The sequence below is a fragment of the Bos javanicus genome, chromosome 16 (genome assembly GCF_032452875.1).
Source record: "Bos javanicus breed banteng chromosome 16, ARS-OSU_banteng_1.0, whole genome shotgun sequence".
NCBI lineage: Eukaryota > Metazoa > Chordata > Mammalia > Artiodactyla > Bovidae > Bos > Bos javanicus.
The window spans coordinates 52,793,123-52,813,075 of NC_083883.1; the positions used below are offsets into that span (position 1 = coordinate 52,793,123).

Here is a 19,953-nt window from a genome sequence, read left to right on the forward strand (position 1 = left end):
AGAGTGGTTAAGAAACCTGCCTGAAGTCACACAGTAAATGGAAGAGCTACAGTCTAAACTTAGGTCTGTCTGATGCTAAAGCTATTCTGCCACTTTCCTTTGCATCAGTAAATGCCTCCTGTACTGCCTAGATCCCGCTGGGACCTCAGCTGGCCATTTCTAAAGGGGGCAGAGGGGCAGCCTCAGAGACTCTGCTCCAAGCAGGCACCACTCACCTTCTGCTGCCTGATCGCCCTGTTGACCCTCTTCTCCTGGTGCAACTGCTGCTCCATGCGCTCCAGGGCCTCCTTGAGCAGCGCCTTCTCTTCGGCCTCTTTGTAGATGTCGTCCTCCAGCTTGGCCACCTGTGACTGGTACATCTGAACCGACACTTTGCTCTGCCTGAGCACACGGGAGAGACAAAGTCTCCTTTCCCCTCATCTTTCTCACTTACCAGCAATGCCCCTGCCCTGGGAGATTCTCAAGATACTTCTGTGTCTGCCTAACTTAGCGGTTTCATTACAAGTGGGAGAGAAGGATGGAGTTTGGGGACTAGAGGGCAGTATAAATAGCTCATGGGCTGTGTAAGTGTGGCATGAAGCTGACACAGGTTATATTACCAGCCCCTCCCAATTTCCCAGGGATGGTCAGGGAACTGATACTACTGAAAATAAGAAGGAATTATGAAAAGCACACACATGGTGAAATATCAGACACATTCATAAAAGGTGCACCTTACCCCTTAAGAAAATATAGCACACTTTAACTGCTGCTTTCTGGCCCAGAGGACTCGCCTCCATCAGACCGAGTCATGATCCCGCCTCCCCTGCACACCCAGACTCTGTCCTCCTGTCTTGGTCCAGAGGTCTGCTGCTGCCCTGAGGTTTAGCCTGGAGAATGGAGGTCCAGGCCTTTCTGCAGGGACATGGGCCTTACCTGAGCTGTTCAATGTCTTTCTCGTATCCTCTCAAAAGCTCCTCTTTTCTCTCCAGCCGGTTCTTGAGTTGGGTGATCTTATCGAACACCATATCGAGGTCTCTTTGTCGAAGCTGGTTGACTCTCTCCCTCTCTTTGGGGGAGAGGTGTTTCATGGACACATGACCTGACATATCTTTGATGTTCATCAGACTCCCGAGTGTTTTGCTCATATCCATGTACTACGAGAGAGCGTTTTGCAGGTAAGAGGCTTGGTCCACCACCACTGGTGGCTGCTTTAATAAGGAGTGTGTGTGCTGTGCTCAGTCGCTCAGTCGTGTCCGACTCTTTGCAACCCCATGGACTGTAGCCTGCCAGGCTCCTCTGTCCATGGGATTTCCCAGGCAAGAATACTGGAGTGGGTTGTCATGCCCTCTTCCAGGGGATCTTCCCAACCCACAGATCAAACCTGCATCTCCTGCACTGGCAGGCAGATTCTTTACCACTGAGCCACCTGGGAAGCCCTTTAATAAGGAGGCAAGTGTCTAATTCTGTTTCATTCATTTTCTGCAATCACAGGGAACACATGCTTTGGAAAGGAGTACAATTGGGGCTTTTAATCCGACTTTCATGTTCCCCGCATCCATTTACGCTACGCCTTTTTGAGAACCAGGGGGAAAATGACAACAGATAGAAACATTTATTCTTGCTACCCAGTTTTCCAAGGAATTCAACTATGCAATTTCCAACCCATGCTGGGATAGCAACTGGGTCTCGCAGAGCTGTAATAATGACTAAATATCTACGTAGGGTTGATGTTGAGTTAAGCCATCTGGTGGTTAACAATGCCTGAGGGGGTTGTGGGTTTGGACAGGAGGGGCACTGATGCTAGGGGTACATACCAGCTTTTCACTGAGATCCAGAGCCTCAGTTGCATCTGTTTTCCCTAATTTATTGGTGGCCATGATGGACCCTGAGCTGGAAAGGCCATTTTGAGGCTGAAATAAAAAAAGAAATAAAAACTCTCTCTTGGTATTCATTATGATTTTCTACATCCAGAAGAAAACCCCAAAGAGTAACCGAAGAACTGGAAAGTTCCTAAAGAATAACTTGACAGTTGTGGTTCAATCACTACGTCATGTCCACCTCTGCAACCTCATGGACTGCAGCACTCCAGGCTTGGCTGTCCTTCACTGTCTCCTGGAGTTTGCTCAGATTCATGTCCATTGATTTGATGATGCTATCCAGCCATCTCATTCACTGTCGCCCCCTTCTAGCTGTTTTTTATTCTAGTCTGATTCCTCTGTGAACTGCTTTCTTACAGCTCTGTTCCCATCCCTTAAGAGTATAACTTTTCTTGAAATGACACGTTAGTCCCGCTCTTTGGTCACTGTCTGTCTTTCCTCTAGACCAGCAGTTCTTAACTGGGGATGACTGTGCATTCTCCCTTTACCTGGGACATTTAGCAATGCCTGGACATGGTGATGGTTGTCACAACTGCTACTGGCATCTAGTGTGTAAAGGCCAAGGATGCTGCTGAACAACCAGTGCCACACAGGGTAGTCCCCCAAGTAAAGAGTTACCTGGCTCAAAAAATCGGTAGCACCGAGGCTGAGAAGATAAGCTTCAGAAAAACAGGAGTCCTGTTGCCTTTGCTCAGCTATTCTTTCTCCTGCTCCTTCTCTCCTTTTAATTACTGCCAGCCTTGGAGGTTTCCTGCTCTGTCGTGTCAGTGGTGGGATGAGGGGTTGTTGCCAAGAAGGCAAATCTTGGAAGCAGGATCAGGATATGGGATCCAGCTGAGCTCCCCACCTGGAGATGGTCCCTCCCTTTCTACTCTCAGAGGAGGGTTTGCTCTTAGCAGGAAAACCAACACGTTTCTTTCTTTCATTCTTTTTTTAAAATATTGTTTTGATGTGGATCATTTTTTAAAAGTCTTTATTGAATTTGTTATAATATTGCTTCTGTTTTATGTTGTTTTTTAGCCCTGAGGCATGTGGGATCCTAGCTCCCCAAAAAAGGATCAAACACTGCACCCCCTGCATTGGAAGGCGAAGTCTTAACCACTGGACTGCCAGGGAAGTCTCAAAGCAACACATTTCTGAAGATTCACACATCTAGCAAATGTGTAGAAAATGAGATTGAATGATTTTAATTATTTCTTCCAACAGCCTAAGGATGGTTTGGATCCAGCTGTGGCAGCAAACCATGCCCAGCAGGTCCTCTGATTAAGGCTAACCTGAGCTGTCCGTTGTCATGTGTCAATCAAATGCCCAATCAAACACCTTCCACCTAACAATCAAATTACTTCTGCAAATCTGGGCAAATCAAACAAAGCCCCCTAAGGAAGGAAGGCTTTTTTGAATAATACCATTGAAATACTATTTAATAATAATCACAAGTATCATCTATTAAGTGCTCACTATGAGCTAGGCACTGGCATAAGCACTTTACACAATTATCTCCTTTTACAGCTGGGAGATGGAGTCCCAGAAAGGTTAAGAGCCTGCCAAGGTCACTTGGTTTGCAGAGCTGGGATTAGGACACAGGCAGGTCTCTGATTCTAGAACTGTGGTGTCTTCTTAATCATCATGGCTCCCTTCTGCTACCTTTTCTGTGTTCGGGTTTTTGAGTTTACAGAAAGAAGCAAATTTTAGGCAAACTCATGGCATCATGTTATATAGCTTGTTGAATATTTTCTGCAGAATATAACATATGATATGAAAAGGAGGGCCCAGAGATTGACCTGGCCAACATCAGTGTGATGATACATCCTGCTCTGTACATTTGAAAGCCTCCTTTCTGTTCAAACACTGGACCACTGGTAATGCTAGGCACTGACTGATCGATCCAGATGCTAGGCTAACAGGGAGGATCCGACCCTGAACCAGTGATGCCAGGGCACTTGGACAGACCTGCCCTCAGGCCCACCCTCACCATGTGTCAGTCACTGCAGAGGTAAATTACCACTCGGCTCTCTACTCGTGAGAAAGCTGGCAAATCAGGTTTTACATCCAATATTTTCTGGACGTTTTTTTCCATCCCAAGAGTCTTTAAGTCTAGAAATGATTCATCCATGTGGTCCTTAGGATCTAAAAAAAGAAATAATTTATTAGACTCAAAAGAAAGGTTCAGGAAGAAGTCGCTGGATGTAAAAAAATCACAGCTGCTGTTAACTGGACGCTTACCATGGGCCAGTACTAACCCTCATAATCTGAGGCCCAGAGAGGTGAAATGACTTGTCCAAGGTCACACAGCTAATATGAGGCTGCAGCCTCACACGGCTGAGGCTCTGAGGGTGAATCTTTGGCCACTGGTAGGAGGATGGAACTTGAATCCAGGCTGCTGGGGCCTGGCTCAGTGCTCCACCCAGCAACAAGCTCTGTTTCTTGAGAGCCCCATTCCCTCTAAACAGGGTATTTATCTAGGAAGTTCCCCAAGGTTGATCCTTGAACACCATCAGTCTATGCAAAAGTTTCCAATGGGCCATAGTGAAATATGAAAAAGAAGGACAATGTTATGAGTTTTTCATGAAATCCTGTTTATTTAGTATCAAGGCCTGCTCTTGACTTTGAGATCATGTCTGCCCATCTTCCCCCCTCCCCCCAACTCATCTTCTTCTTTTAAAAAAAAAACTACATCTTTTCACTTATGAAATGATAAGAATAGAAGACAGTGATCCTGGTCAGCCCCCACAGGGAACCCTCAGGTCTGGGGCCCATGGCTCAGCACAGAAGGGGCCACTAGGAAGGGGGGAACTTACTTGAGGAGCCGGCCTTCTCAAGTTCTTTAATTCGCGCACGAAGCTCAGATAAGGCCTTTTTCTGACGCTGAATGACCTCCTCGTGTCGGGACCCTTTGCATTTGGCCCCTAGATCACTGAAGGACTGCTCCTGTGGCCAGAAAGGTGCAGACAGCGGCTTTATTAGGGATCGGAATCTCTCTCTTATATTTGAGGAAACATGAACAATTCATGGATTAGCAGAAACCCCGTCATTTAGTACCCTGGAAAATACTGTTAAGGGGCTTCAGCAGAGAAGGAGTTTAAATATTTCATTTCAAATACAAAGTCACATCTAGGAAGATTTCCAACTTCCCTACTGACTTAGCATCACTATAAATAAGAGATCCCCTCTGTGTTTCCTCGCCATGTTTTCTTTCTTTCTTTTTCTCTAATATTCTTCTCAGTTTGGGTTTCCACTTGTCATTCTGTTCTCATCTTTGAACAATCACATCAAATTCACTCCTGAAGGGGGTACTTTTTGGTTCTTTTTTTTGGTCCAGTCTCTTCTCTGACCAGGGATCAAACTCATGCCCTCTGCCGTGGACACATGGAGTCTTAACCGCTGGACTGCCAGGTAAGTCCTGGAGGGACATTTTTCGGTGCTTAGCTGGTAGTAAGGATGATGGTCTCATATTTGCTAGGGGGAATTGCATGGATGGGCTCTTGGCTGGTCTAGAGAGACCTAGCAGGTCCTCCCTGGGGTCTCTTCTCCCCTCCAGGCCCCCACCACTCATTCATTTCATTCAGGCTCTGCTCCCCATCTCCTCCTGCAGAGGCCTCCCTACTGCCTTGTCCCAAAGAGCCCCTGCCCCTGTGCTACTCAGCCCCAGTCCTGCTGTATCCTTCCTTGGAGGGCTCACCCTCGCTGGACATTTTGTTAGACGTCGCCTTGTTTATCGCCTCTTTCCTTTTTCAGAATGTGGACCCTGTGAGGAGGGGCTTCTCAGGTGGCGCCAGTGGTAAAGAACCCACCTGCCAATGCAGGAGATGTGAGAGGTGTGGATTCGATCCCCTGGGTCGGAAAGATTCCCTGGAGGAGGGCATGGCAACCCCTGCAGTATTCTTGCCTGGAGAATCCCTGGACAGAGGAGCCTGGCAGGCTATAGACTATGGGGCTGAAAAGAGTCGGATACAACTGAGCATGCACGCATGCAAATGAGCATGCACGCATGCACGGGCCCTGTGAGGACACAGTTTGTCTCCCATGTAGGCCGTGCTATTCCCAAAGCTCAGCCCTGTGCCAGAGCGTAGTAGGGACTCCGTAAATATGGAGCCAGAAGGGGCCTGCCCCAGAGTTCCTGCTGGGACCAAGGTTCAGCCCTGAGAGAAGGGGGCTGCACTTAGTAGGGCGTCACTAGACCCTGATCTGGCTCCAGCCGGCTTTCAGCCTGCTCGGCTGGTCCACTTCCGGGGCTGTTTCTACACCAGCTTCCCTCTCTTTGAGGGCATATGTTTGCCCTGGGAGTGAACACCAGGAATGCTGTGCATGTGCACACGTGCTGGAGGGTGGAGAGGAGGTGGTGGCTGGTTTTGGGGGTGGGGCAGCCGCCAGGCTCGGTGACAGCATTTCCTCTGCCTGGAGAGCTCGGCTGAGCCCGACGTGACCCTTACTCATGGCCCTTCTGGGAATTTGTTTATTTAGAGAAGATGGAGATTCTTTCTCATACAACTCTTAAGCCCTCTGACCCACTCTGGTTTACAAAGCAGGAAGTAGACTGAGTGTGGAAGGCTGTTTTGAGAAAGAAAAAAAGCCTTTTTTCCTTTCATCTTGCAGCCTCCCTCCCCCATCCTCCTCTAATACTTGTCATCATAGAAACTGAGACAGGGCCTTTGGTCAACGATCCTTCCCAGCAAACACAGGAGAGTCAGAGGGAGTCTTCTGTGGCCAGGAACCCTGAGCATCCTGCTTTGTGCCCAGCACAGAGTCTGGCATACAGCAGGTGCCCAATAGTTGCTGAACGTGTGAACTAACACAGGCCAGGTTCTGCACTAAGAGCTTGGATTTCAACAGGAACGAGACCTGCTTCCGGCCTTGGGCGCTCACAGCTGCAGAACCGGTTGCAGCCCCATGGCTGGGCTGCCGTAGTAAGGAGGAGACGCTGCTGCTATAAAGGTCTCTGGATGGTGACGGGAGCCAGGGCCAGCCGGCGGGGCCACTGAGCCCTCTCCTTCACACTGCGTGCGGCCTTGGCTCCCTGCTGTTTGGCAGGGGAAAGGCATCTTTAAGGAAGCAGGCAGGCAAGCCGACACATTTGGCCCTGTTTCCAAGAGAAAGTCCAAAGCACATTACTGAAACGCCCTGGTCTCTAGTTTCATAAAGCGAAGGGAGAAAGGAGATCCCTGGACTCCAGGAAACCCGGGGCCTCGAGGAAGTGCCGTGCCCACAGTCAGCCAACGACGGATCACAGGGAGCACGACCACCCACCACAGGGACAGGTGGGAGCCACTGTACAGGACCACGGGATGAAGGCACGGTTCTCCATCGATGATGTGATCCCTGTGCACTGCCTGGCTGGGACTTCCAGGCGTGCCAAGGCCTCTGGGCAGAGATCATCAAGTCAGCCACGGAGCATAAATGGCCTAGCATTTGAGCCCTTTCAGGCCTAATTTAGGATGTCCCCTGGACATCTCAGAATCACACCTAGGAATCTGTTCTACATACTTAGGGCTTCCCTGGTGGCTCAGACAGTAAAGAATCTGCCTGCAATGCAGGAGACCTGGGTGTGATCCCTGGGTCTGGAAGATCCCCTGGAGGAGGGCATGGCAACCCACTTCAGTATTCTTGCCTGGAGAATTCCATGAACAGAGGAGCCTGGTGGGCTACAGTTCATGGAGTCGCGAAGAGTTGGACACGACTGAGTGACTAACGCTTTCACTTTCACAAGGATATTAACTACAGCAATGTGTGGAAGCAGAAACAAATATCCATCAACAGGCGACTGGCTGGATAAAAGGGATGTGATGGAATTCAATGGAAATGGCCCTGCGAGTCCCTAGCACAGGGCCAAGGAGTCACAGCTGTCAGACTTGTGACAGGGGCAGCAGCTGCTGCCTTAGGGTGGGGGGGTGGGCATCCCCATCTGACAGCAGAGGATGGGTGCCGCCCCATGTGCCCACCACTGTCGAACCAGCCCACACGCTGGGCCTTGGGGATGAAAATTTCCAAATCATTTGGTATGTTTGCCTCAAAAATACAATTTCCAACTTGGGACAAACAAAAGCATGAGGAAGATCTTCACGTACATTTACTTGAAAATATGCCCATGAAATAGTATTATGTGGGAAAAAAGAAATGTTGCAGAATAAATATGGTTTGAGACTATATTTTGAAAAAAAAGTCTATCAAATAAATATATGTATATGTAAGCTTATACATGTTTGTGTGTGTAAGTTAAATTTGTTTCTCAAGAATCCCATGATGGGGTGGCTGGCATTATGCCCACTTTCCAGACGAGGGAATTGGTACCAGGTTGCAGGGTTTCTGAGTGGAGGAGCAGGATCGGAACACAGGCAGACGGGTTCCAAGCCTGAATTTCAACCGCTGACTGTATGAGCGTGTGGTGGTTTCTGTGAGGAAGAGGGCTGATGGTACCTGTGCCCAGCTGATGATAACTTTATACATTTCACATAAGCAAGTCATGCTTTTGGAACTTAGAATGAAGATGTTTTCAAAAGCAAAGAAAGCCTCCATCAGGCTCTTTCTTAGCTTATCTTTCTAGATGCCCCCGGGGATGGGGCAGGTACTCACCTCTTGGCTGCTCAAGAAAATATCAGTGTGGACTGGTTCTATCTGCACTGAAATGTCACACATCTTGGTTGTGTTTCTGGGCTTCTGTTCCTTCTCCTTGTGCAGCTGGAGTTTTTGTTTCTCTTGGGAGGCCCTGGGGGCAGAGAAGATGAGTCACTGAGCAGGAGGGTGGCTGGCTGCACAAGGTTTGGGAACCACAAATTACCTTTGTACTCACAAGCAGAAGTGGGAAAGGGACTCCATGTTTACAGGGAGCCGAAGTCTTAGAGCCTTCAAGCTCCTGCCTGAGGGTTTCCAGATAATTGAGCTTGTTGGTTAGTGACCAGGGAGGCAGGCACCTCTCCATTCTTGCCTCCTGCACTGGGTCTGCAGGATACCTGCTGTGGCATTTATGGGGGCATTTAGTGCCTGTCTGGGCTTCCCTGGTAGCTCAGATGGTAAAGCGTCTGCCTACAATGCAGGAGACCCGGGTTCGATCCCTGGGTCGGGAAGACCCCCTGGAGAAGGAAATGGCAACCCACTCCAGTATTCTTGCCTGGAGAATTCCATGGACCGAGGAGCCTGGTGGGCTACAGTCCATGGGGTTGCAAAGAGTCGGACACGACTGAGCAACTTCACTTAGTGCCTGTCTGCTATTTCTAACACCTGGTATCTGTCAACCCTTCTATTTCTCATAATAGTCCCATGAGCTAGGGACTCTCCTTGCCCCATTTTACACCAGGAAAGAGACACGGCAATTTCCCTGTGGTCATGGAGCTTATAGGTGAAGGCACCTGGCTTTGAATCCAGGCAGCCTGGGCCTGGAGCCTGTACTTTTAACCACAGTGTGAATCCACTTTGGCCATGAACCATTAAGCAAATGAAGCTACGGGTTACACATGAGACATCAATTTTATTCAAACTTTCTTGGAGAAAACATTAATCTTATATCAAAATATGGATAAACTATGGATGAAAATGCAAACTCACATATGTTTCATAGACAAACTCGTAGAACAACAATATATTTAGTTTAAGCTGACATCCAGTTTACACTTTTGTTCAGTCAGCATTTATCAAGTTCCTTTACATGCCAGGCGTTGTGTGAATGGTGGGGAGTCAGTAGCAGGCAAGGTCTACAAGGGGTCCTCATGGGGAAGGCAGACAATTCAACAGGTGGGAGCAGCCTGGCTGTGTGAGAAGTGTTAGATCAGGTGACATGCAGGGACTGAGGGATCCTGGGCAGAGCAGGAGCCCTTGGCTATGTTTGGTGAGGGTGAGTAAAGGAGGATTTCCTGGAGGAAGCCGCATTTAAACTGAGACTTATCTGAAATATTGGGCAGGAATCTCTGAAGGCTCAGAACTGAGCAAAGTTCTAAATGATGAGGTTGTGAAGCAATGAAACATATGTCATTCACTCATTCATCTACTCATTCATTCAACTCTTTAACCATCATTGACTGAGCCCTTCCTCTCTCTATGTCAGGCTCCCTGGGTACTTGGGTATGCCTGGGCTCCCCACACCTGCTGTGCAGGCCTTCCCACCCACCTGAGAGCCTGCTTGAGGACCTCCAGCTCCTTGTCCTTCTTCTCCACCAGGCCGGTCATCTGCACCATCTTGTCCTTGAGCACGCTTAGCTCACTGCTTTGTTGCTGGACCAGTGCCACGTTCCGCTCCAGTTCTATCTTCTGCTTCTCGTTCAGTTCCCCTGGGGGATACATGCAAGCTGTTGGCAGTGGGGTCTCCTGCCTTGGGTTTCCTGGAGGGCCATAGCAGATCTGCCAGGCCTCCAAGAACCATGAGGCGGTTCACCCTCCAGGAATTCTCAGGGGGCTTCAGTAACGGCCAGGAAGTCTTCTTGCAAAAAAAAGAAAAAACCAACGAAACCGCCCACCAGCATCACCTTTCGATGAGCGCCGGCGCCACGAGGCAGCCTGTGTGGTGCCCGCCTGGCCCCAGCTGTCAGGGCCTGTGTGCCTGTGGCATTTTAGGGCACCTTCAGCAGCCTGCTTCTGCATCTGTTTGCCTGAGGCTTCTGAGCCCTCTGGAGACAGCTCTGCTCATGTGTCTGCCAGAGGCAACAGCCTCCAACTGAGGCCCAGTGGAGACAGGCTGGAGCACACAGCCCAGCCCCCTCCCCGTCAAGGTGGCACTCAGAGGGCTGTGACCACATTGCTCCCCAGCATCACCCCCTCCCTGGCAGAATTAAGCTCTGTCCCCCACTGTGCCTGATGACAGACAGCATGGCAATTCTTTATCTGCTTTCTTCCCTTCCCTGTCTCACTTCCCTTCCATTGCTGTTTTCCCTTGGATCATCTCTCAAATAAACCACCTGCAGTGGAATTCTGGTCTCGGGGTCTGCTTCTGGGAAAATCCAAACTAAGACCCCTACGTTGTCTTGGATCTTCATAGCAACCCTACAAGGCAATTCCTAGTAACAACCCCACATCACAGGTGCAGAAACCAAGGTTCACAGAGGTCAAGGGACTTGTCTAAAGTCACCCATCTAATAAATAGCAGATCCAGAACTGGGTCCAATGCCTCCCGATTCTAGCCTTTCTGCCGCAAGCTCTCATATCTTGGAAGGGGGAAATCCCTCTTTGAAAAATCCTGCTATAAAAGTCCTGGGGACATCAATTGGTCCAGACACAGGGAATAAACACAACTGAAGGTCTGGGATACACAGGGCTTGAGATGGACCAGATAAAAGGAATAGTCTTCACCCTCTCTCCACCCCCTCCTAAACCTAATTATACCTCCCGACTCCTGCCCTTTGGCTAAATGGAAGTTAGGGATGGGAAAGAAGAGGCAGCTCTAACAAGCAAGAAGAAGGGAGGCAGAAATAAGTCTGTGGAGAAGAGGAGCCAAGTAGGAATATTCAGCCAGACTTGTGCCCATCCGGAAGAGAACAGACCTCAGAGCTATCTTGCCCCTACTCTAGGTCGGTCCTGATGTCGATGTGAGGGACAGGAGGAGGCCCAACAGGCAGATGTGTGGCGAGTGTTTTTGCATCAGAGGCAGGAGAGACCTAGGGTACACTTACTCTAGGTCCATAAGCTGGTGGGCGCTAGGACTTGTGCTGGCTGGCCTGCCAAGTGAGGGGGCCCATGGATGACCTCCAAGCCTTTGCTCCTACAGACAAATCCTCTGTGGTCAACAGAGATTCTCCCCGAAAAAGAAAGCTGCATTTCTACTCAGAGGTGTGGAGCCATGTGAGAATGCTCCCTGTGATCCCGTATCAAATGGAATCAGTTCAGTACCCGCAGCTTTTGCTGATCCTGAGTTACAAGTGCTGTGATGGCCCAGGACAGCAGGTCCAGGCAGGGTTTAAATGCCCGGCCTTCCAACCCCAAAGACCCATTTCTTTCCTTTCTCAAAGTGGGTTGGGAAATTGAGAAACACAGGCAATTGTACAAACCTCTCAGGTCTGACATTCGGTTATGAGCTTCAGTCAGGTTCTTCCTTAACCTCATGATGATCTCCTGCTGAGACAGGATCTCCTTCTGAGCAGTCAATAAATCCTCTCTGAAATTCACACACATAAAAAAACAGACCAAGTCAGTTCAGCTCCATCTCTGTGGTGATGCTCCAGTGCCTGGAAGGGGAAAAGTACAAAGGCAATGTGATCCTCCATCAGTGATGGTCCAATCTGGGGATGATGCCACCCCCAGCAAGGGTGATAAGCACACTCTTGAAAAGTTCTCACAACAAGAATCCGTTTTGATGCGCCTTCGTTATAAAGAAACACTTGGAGACAGAACAAAGGATCCTGGCTGGGTTTGCTCTGAGGCTGAAATACAACTAATATCAAAAGGACACCTCTTCCTGCTCAACCGTCTGTCAGCAGGAACCAATGCTCTCATGGACTTTCGATCTTTGGCGCAAAGAAGAGGGGAGGCTATTTTTGTGTGTGTGGGTTCAGGGATTCTTCGAGGATGAGGAAAAAGAAAGAGAAGAGGACAGTATGGCTTCTGTGCTTTCACCAGCTTCTTTTAATTCCTGATGGAGAGAAGAGGGACCACATGAGTGGGTGGTCTTCAAGTGACCCTTTGGGGATGTAGGGGCTCCGGGGGCCCAGAGAACTAAGCGGGGGACACAGAGAGGTGGATGAGGGCAGGTCCTTGGTCCCACACCCCAGAGAGTGTGTCTTTGGGATCAAAATGATCAGGGTGGCTGACTGGGAGGTGATGTTTCATGGGAGGGGCCCAAGGTGATGGTGGGAGAGGGACCTTGAGGGCCTTATGAGCATGTATGAGACACCCCAGCCCTGAGAGAAGCATATTGTGTGTGTGTGTGTGTGGTGTGTGTGTGCATGCATGTGTGTGTATGTGCATGTGTGTGTTGGGGCAAGAGGAAACACTGCAAAGGGGGTTTAGAGATTGAGTCTCTCAGTTAAGTTCAGTTCCGTTGCTCAGTCATGTCTGACTCTTTGCGACCCCATGGACTGCAGCACGCCAGGCTTCCCTGTCCATCACCAACTCCCGGAGTTTACTCAAACTCATGTCCATCGAATTGGTGATGCCATCCAACCATCTCATCCTCTGTCAGCCCTTTCTCCTCCTGCCTTCAATCTTTCCCAGCACAAGGTCTTTTCTAATGAGTCAGTTATTCACATCTGGTGGCCAAAGTATTGGAGCTTCAGCTTCAGCATCAGTCCTTCCAATGAATATTCAGGACTGATTTCCTTTAGGATGGACTGGTTGGATCTGCCTGCAATGCAGGAGACCCAGGTTCGATTCCTGGGTTGGGAAGATCTGCTGGAGAAGGGATAGGCTATGTACTCCAGTATTCTTGGGCTTCCCTTGTGGCTCAGCTGGTAATGAATCCACCTGCAATGTGGGAGACCTGGGTTTGATCCCTGGGTTGGGAAAATCCCCTGGAGAAGGGAATGGCTACCCACTCCGGTATTCTGGCCTGGAGAATTCCATGGACTATAGTTCACGGGGTCACAAAGAGTCGGACATGACTGAGTCTCTGGGCAGGTATTAGTGTCACTTCATTTGTATTCACAGTCTTTTGAACTACAGCCTCCTCTTATATAGACCTTTGAAGGTGGTGTCTGTGTTTATTATGGAATAAAGCAAAATACTTGCAGGCTGCATGTGAAAATTGAAAAAAAAGATTGGTGATCACTGGAATGGATCACACACATACACATACATGTCTGTCTGTCTATCTAATCTCTTTGGCTGTGACTTTTCCAACTTGAGGATGAGACTTTGTGTCGAGTGTGTCCATCATTAAGGAAGTGAACCAGAGAACAACTTGATGCTGATTCTTTTCCAGGTCATGGCTACTGTTTTCTTTACAGAGTTTAGGAGGAGACATGAACTTTACAGGAGGAGACAAACTTTTCAGAACATGGAGATTGAGAGTCTGTCTGTCATTGCCTTCTTGGGGTAAAACCTGTGTGACATGAGACTTTGGTAATTGGTATATGGGGCAGGGCTCAGGCTGGTGGCTTGCCTTCTTTGAGAAACTTTCTGAATCCTTTCTCTGCATCATGTTACCACCTTCTGCTTTGTATGATGCTTGGCAGTGTCTTTCAGGATCTTTCCCATCCATGGGTTTTGTTTCTCTGGAAATTGTCAGCTCTTTGAGGGTTGGGAAGATCTCCTGGAGAAGGGAATGGCTACCCACTCCAGTATTGCTTGGAGAATTCTATGGACAGAGGAGCCTGGTGGGTTGCAGTCCGTGGGGTCACACAGAGTCGGACACAACTGAGTAATATCACTTCACTTCTTTGAGGCTCCAGATATGGACCTTTGGGTTGGGAGGGGTCTTCAAGGTCATTTAGTCTAACCTCTTAACCCTCTCTGGGCCCCCACTCCACCAAACGGCTTCCACTGTTTTGAAACCCCAAAATGGGCTTGCCTCAGGTAGGTCTTTGGGGAAAATAGCTAAGTAGTAACATTAGCTGGCATTCATGTGCTTCCTTATCTCACAAGCCGGGGGTGCTGAGGCACAGGAGGGGACATGACCTGCCCGGGGCTACATACCTGGAGAGTGTTGAGTTTAGGATTTGAACTTAGATCTACCCAGATCTTTCCATGACACCAGTGTGACTTACTAAAGGGACTGAGAAACTCAACCAGCAGCAAGGACTGCACAGACTCAACTCTTGTCAGATTCTGACAGTGTGACCAGAAGCAGGAGTCCCATCCAGTACTCACATCAGGTGGTCGCACATTGCATCTTTGGAGCTGCTCTCCCCTAGAGGTGCTGCTGCAGGGTCCGGCTGTGCGTCCTCCTCCTGGGCTGAATCAGAGGGACACATGAGCGTCATCACAGTCCTCAGGCAAGAGATATTTTCCTTCCCCTTTGCTTATCAACAGAGCAAACCTCAACTGACAATCCTTCCCTCCACCCCCAGCCCTCTCCACCTAATGTGAAACACCATGTGTTCTGTGTCACAGGCTGCCCTTCCCCCATGCATGAGCTTGTGACATCTTTCCAGCTACTCTCTGAGGTGGTGGTGCTTCCCAGGTAGCTCAGTGGTAAAGAATCCGCCTGCCAACGCAGGAGACATGGGTTTGATCCCTGGGTCGGGAAGATCCCCTGGAGGAGGAAATGGCAACCCACTCCAGTATGCTTGCCTGGGAAATCCCATGGACAGAGGAGCTTGGTGGGCTACAAGCCATAGAGTCATAAACAGTCAGACACAACTGAAGCGATTAACACCCATTGATACCACTGACAGCTGCGGAAGTGAGCACAGCATTGCTGGTAACCACTCTGTTAAGGGGTGAGAGGTAGAGCCTTAACCCCTCCCTGGGTCACACCTCCTGCCCCATTTCCTGCTCTCCACTCAGATAAGAGTCTCGTCCTGTGCTCACCCCCCAGTTACTCCTCAGCCCACTGCCTTCCAGTTTCCGCCTCTGCCCCCATCCTCAGTTCACTCGCTCGTTTATTTGTTCAACAGATGCTTATGGAACATCTGCTTGACGGCAGGCACGGATCTAAGTCTGGGGTGACAAAAGAAGTGTCCCAGCTGGAACACCCTCCCTCTGCGCTGGGCCTGGGCTGGGAACCGAGTCCCAGCCTGCTCTTGCCGTGGTGCCCTGAGCTGGAACACCCTCCCTCTGCGCTGGGCCTGGGCTGGGAACCAAGTCCCAGCCTGCTCTTGCCGTGGTGCCCTGTTCATGCCGCGTCCCGTCAGGGCAGTGACCTGGCAAACTGTAGGGATGCCGCCTGGTGGTCCACAGCTGAACTCCCAGTGTCTAGAATGAGCTCAGGACACAAGAGCTGCTCAGCTAAGCGTGCTGAATGAATGTATCCATGAGGTGAGTCCTGACAGCCTGTCCGGCTGGCTTGAGACTAAGACCACGGTTCTCAACCAGGAGTGAGTTTACCCCTAGGGGGACGTTTAGCCATGTCTGGAGACATTTTTGGCTGTCACACTGGAGTGGGGGGCGGGCATGCAGTGGGTAGAGGCCAGGGACACTGCTCAACACCCTAAGTACATAGGAAAGTCCCAAAAAAGAGCGCTGCATTCCATGTGCCTGCTCAGTTACTCAGTTGTGTCCCGCTCTTTGCGACCCCATGGACTGTAGCCCTCCAGGCTCCTCTGTCCATGGGATTTCCCAGGCAAGAATACTGGAGTGGGTTGCCAGGTCCTTCTGCAGGGGATCTTCCCGATTCAGGCACTGAACCCACATCTCCTGTATTGGCAGGCAGATTCCTTACTGCTGAGCCACCGGGGAAGCTGATTTAGCCCACGTGGCAATATCAACGCTCAGGATGAGAAACCCTAGGCCGAGGCCCCTACTGCCAGAACTCTTCTCCAAGAGCTCACTGTCTTTAGTTTTATCTGTCACCCTTGGTCATTCAGGGCAAATAAGTGCTCACAACTCTGAGTTCTTTCTTCAGGCTTTTTTTTTTTTTTTTTTAAAAAAAGAGATAAACCCCAGCTGGTTGTGAAAAAGCATTAGACAGAGCCGCAAATTGCTGATGGCAGAGAGATGCCTTTGAAAGGCCCCTGCCCGGGATGCTTCCATGGGGAAAGGACGATTCCCATCGTGTGTTCTGACACCACTCACAGCCCCAGCAGCCTGTGCTGCTCCCTGGCTGACTGGCTCGGCACAAAGCCTGTCTCTGTTCATCGTGTTACTTCTGCTGAACCTGGGCCTGGAGGGCACCTAACCTTGCAGTGCAACAAGGACAGGGGCCTCCAGAAATAGAGGGGCTTTTTAAATGAGACGCAGACTTCTTCTTGTCCATCAGCCTGGAGGGACCCACACGGTCATCAGGACCCACCCTGAACGCTAAGGTTCCCTCGGCGTCTCTTTGGACTGACCTGGGTCATTGTCCTTCAGCGTGGCGATCTCTCCTTCTATCTTTCTGTGGTGTTCGGTCACTTTCTGGAGTCTTTCCTCAAGGCTCACGATCGTCTGGGAGTGCTGCTTGATTTGTTCCTTGTATTCCATGATTTGTTTTTCAAATTCGTGCTTCTGTGATTCCTGCTCCTCTTGGAGGGCCATTACTCTGTGCTGTTGCAGCTGCATCCGCTCCTCCATCATGATCTGGGGAAACAGACATGGTTCATGTGACCTTGGGAGCTGGGTAAGACGACGAGAACAGGAACGACACGGCCCCTCTGCACCCACTGGCACTGAGCTCTGCCTGCCCCAGGACCTTTGCACGTGCTGTTCCCTCTGCCCATACACTCTTCCCCCAGCTCTTCACAAGGCTGATTCCATGTGAAAAAATTCCCAGCTGTGCTGGGCTGCAGCTCCAATGTCACCTCCTCTGAGAAGTCCTCCTGGACTGCCTATCTAAAGAAGACATCATCCTGTTTTATTTTCCCCGAGGCACTTATTACCATGTGAACCATCTCATGTCTTTATTTCTTGCTCCCACTAGAATGGAAACTCCACGAGGACAGAAACTTACCTTTTCTTATTTACCGATATGCCCACAGCATCAGAGCCCAGATCCCTGACACAGCATCTAGACCCAGATGCTCAATAAGTACTGGCTGAGTTAATGAGTGAACAACTTTATAAGAAAAAGTGAATAAATTTGTATTTCTTAAAAACAAAAGTTACCAGTGGCCTCCTGATGGTGAGTCACACCCCTTCCCATGACTACCCTCCCCTCTTGCAGCCACTCCGTACACCTGAGTCTCAGTGCCTCATCCTTGCTCCCCTCCCACTCCCCCCACCCCTTCCTCTGCTCTCAGGATGAGGTCTCCTGCCACCTGGATGATGTCATTCTCCCGCTCTCGGGATGATGTCATCCTTCTCGCTCTCCATTCCTTGTTAACACGATGGGCCTCTCTTCTCCTCCGGATGCAGACATTTTCTGCCCCAGATGCTCACACACGCCCCCTCCTTCAACCATCACTCCACCGAGGCTCTCTTCCAACTTTAGTCTTCATGTCTCACTTCCTGCCCCAAATCTAATGTGTCACTAAAAGTTTGGGCAACTTTTGAACTTTGATACCCCTACCCTCGGTTCAGTCTGAATGCTTTATCTTCTCCAGGAGACAGTCCCTCTCCCACAAGAGACCTGCCCCCATCCCCCAGCCCAACCTCTATCTTTCCAGCAACCCCATGTGCCATCACCGCCCCCCTCCATGGTGCCCTGGCTGGAAGCTCGCCTGCCTCCTTGGCTCCTCCCTCTCCTCGGGACTCCCTCTCCTCAGGAGCTAACTGTCAATCAGTTAGCAAGTCCTGCCATTTCTCTGGTAACTCCCTCCATAGCAACTCCTTTTCTCCACTCCTCTGCTACCCCGAATGTCCAGGTCCTGTGATTCAGGACCTTGGGAATGGCCACCACATGCCACACCCCTGAGCTGCTGTCTCCAAGCCCAGTCCCTCTCTACTTCCCTCTGCCAGGTCAGTCCTTATTATGTCCTTGTCCACGGACCTGCCGGTTAAATGTATGAATGACAGGTCATTGCAATATTGAGCCCTGATGATGAAGGGCCTTGAAGGTCAAGCTAAAATTGAAAAAGGCTATCTTAAATTCTATGGAATCATCACTGGCCCCTAAACTCCAGGGCTGCTCTGTATGATCCTGGGAGTAGCCTGAATTACATCATCTCAGAAGGCCCTGGAGAGAGGGTGTTATAGCTTCTGTCTACCTTTCATACTAAATTAATGCCTCTCAACAGGGGGTGATTCCCCTCCTCCTCCCCCCCTACCGGGGAGATGTGGCAAAGTCAGAAGACAGTTCTGGTGGTCACACCTGGGGTAGGGTGCCACTGGCATCTTCTGGGTGGAGCTCAGTGGGTGCTGCTTCGCATCCTAAAATGCACAGGACAGCCCCCCAACTCCCCATGAGAGTCACCCACCCAGAACATCAACAGTACGGAGGCTGAGAACCCCTGGTCTAAACCACACACGGCATCGTGATCTTGCGTCGAAGGGAGAATTCTGCCTTCCCTGGAAGGCACTGACTTACCATTTTCGTCTTGGCAGTTTCCAGTTCAGCTAATGTTTCATTTAATTTCATGGTGAGGTTCTCTGCTTTCAGACTTTCAGCCATCTTTGTTTTCTGAGCCTTTTCTAGCATGGCCAGTGCATCATTTAATTTATTATTTAAAATGTCTTCTTTTTGCATTTTTAAATCCATTTCCTAGACAAACAGCAAACATCAAATGAACAGAAATTCAGGTGTAAATATTTACCCCAGCCTCCCCCTTCCCCTGTTTTCAGAGAGGAGGGGACCTCTGTTCTGTTATTGTTCTGTTGATCCTTTTAAAGTCCAAAGTCCATGCTTTCTCTGGAAAGTTCCAATTATTGCAGAACTCAAATTCAGCTGAGATCTATCTCCTTGAGATTTCTGGCCCCTGAGCTCAGTTCTGTTACTTGGAGCTCATTGAACAAGTTTTATTTCTCTCGTACGAGACAGCCCTTTAAATATTTGAGAAGGCTGTCATGTCTCTCCCTAAATCTGTCTTCCAGGATAAACGTTCCGAGTTCTTCACCCTCGAGTCATAGGATCTGTGTTCAGGACATTCCTCCAACTTACTCCGTGACTTAGGCCCTGAGATGACCTCCCCTGGGAACCCTGGGATGGTTAGACTCCAGTCGCCATGTCCCCAACATCTTCTACCTTCTCCTCGGACCCATTCTTCTCATTTTTGTCAAAATTCTACTCTCTTTCTTGAGTCCCTCCCCAAATAGTGCAGAAAGTGGGCTTTGTGACAGGCACTGTGCTGGGGCTGGATGGACTTCATCTACTTATTTGACTTGACTTTTTAGGGCAGTTTTAGGTTCACAGTAAAACTGAGCAGAAAAATTAGAAAGTTTTCCTTTAATTCCCACCCCCGCCACAGGCACAGCCTCTCCTACCATCAACATCCCTCATCAGATCATCACATTTGTGATAACTGATGAACCTACATTGACCCATCATTAGCGCCTAAAGCTCATAGTTTACATTAGGGTTCAACTCTGTGGTATACACTCTATGGATTTGGACAAATGTATGATAACATGTATCCACCATTATGGAATCACACAGAATAGTTTCCCTGTCCTAAAAACCCTACGCACTCCATCTATTCATCATCTTCCCACCCCTTACCAATCCCTGATC

At 49.5% G+C, this 19,953-nt stretch overlaps 1 protein-coding gene across 9 annotated transcripts in view; it reads right to left on the bottom strand.

Moving 5' to 3' along the window:
- Positions 1 to 19,953, bottom strand: part of FHAD1 (forkhead associated phosphopeptide binding domain 1) — a 165,862-nt gene that overhangs the window by 13,740 nt on the left and 132,169 nt on the right. For 6 of the 9 annotated variants that reach the window (XM_061383194.1, XM_061383192.1, XM_061383191.1 and 3 more), the window contains 11 exons: positions 18,814 to 18,987; positions 16,703 to 16,928; positions 14,580 to 14,664; positions 11,825 to 11,931; positions 9,955 to 10,114; positions 8,427 to 8,559; positions 4,658 to 4,787; positions 3,862 to 3,986; positions 1,797 to 1,892; positions 916 to 1,136; positions 216 to 381 (listed from right to left, as the gene is read on the bottom strand). In XM_061383194.1, the coding sequence (XP_061239178.1) occupies positions 216 to 381; positions 916 to 1,136; positions 1,797 to 1,892; positions 3,862 to 3,986; positions 4,658 to 4,787; positions 8,427 to 8,559; positions 9,955 to 10,114; positions 11,825 to 11,931; positions 14,580 to 14,664; positions 16,703 to 16,928; positions 18,814 to 18,987 (1,623 nt within the window). The remainder of the gene's footprint in view (positions 1 to 215; positions 382 to 915; positions 1,137 to 1,796; positions 1,893 to 3,861; positions 3,987 to 4,657; positions 4,788 to 8,426; positions 8,560 to 9,954; positions 10,115 to 11,824; positions 11,932 to 14,579; positions 14,665 to 16,702; positions 16,929 to 18,813; positions 18,988 to 19,953) is intronic. The other 3 variants (XR_009730015.1, XM_061383196.1, XM_061383197.1) reach the window with 1 other exon arrangement.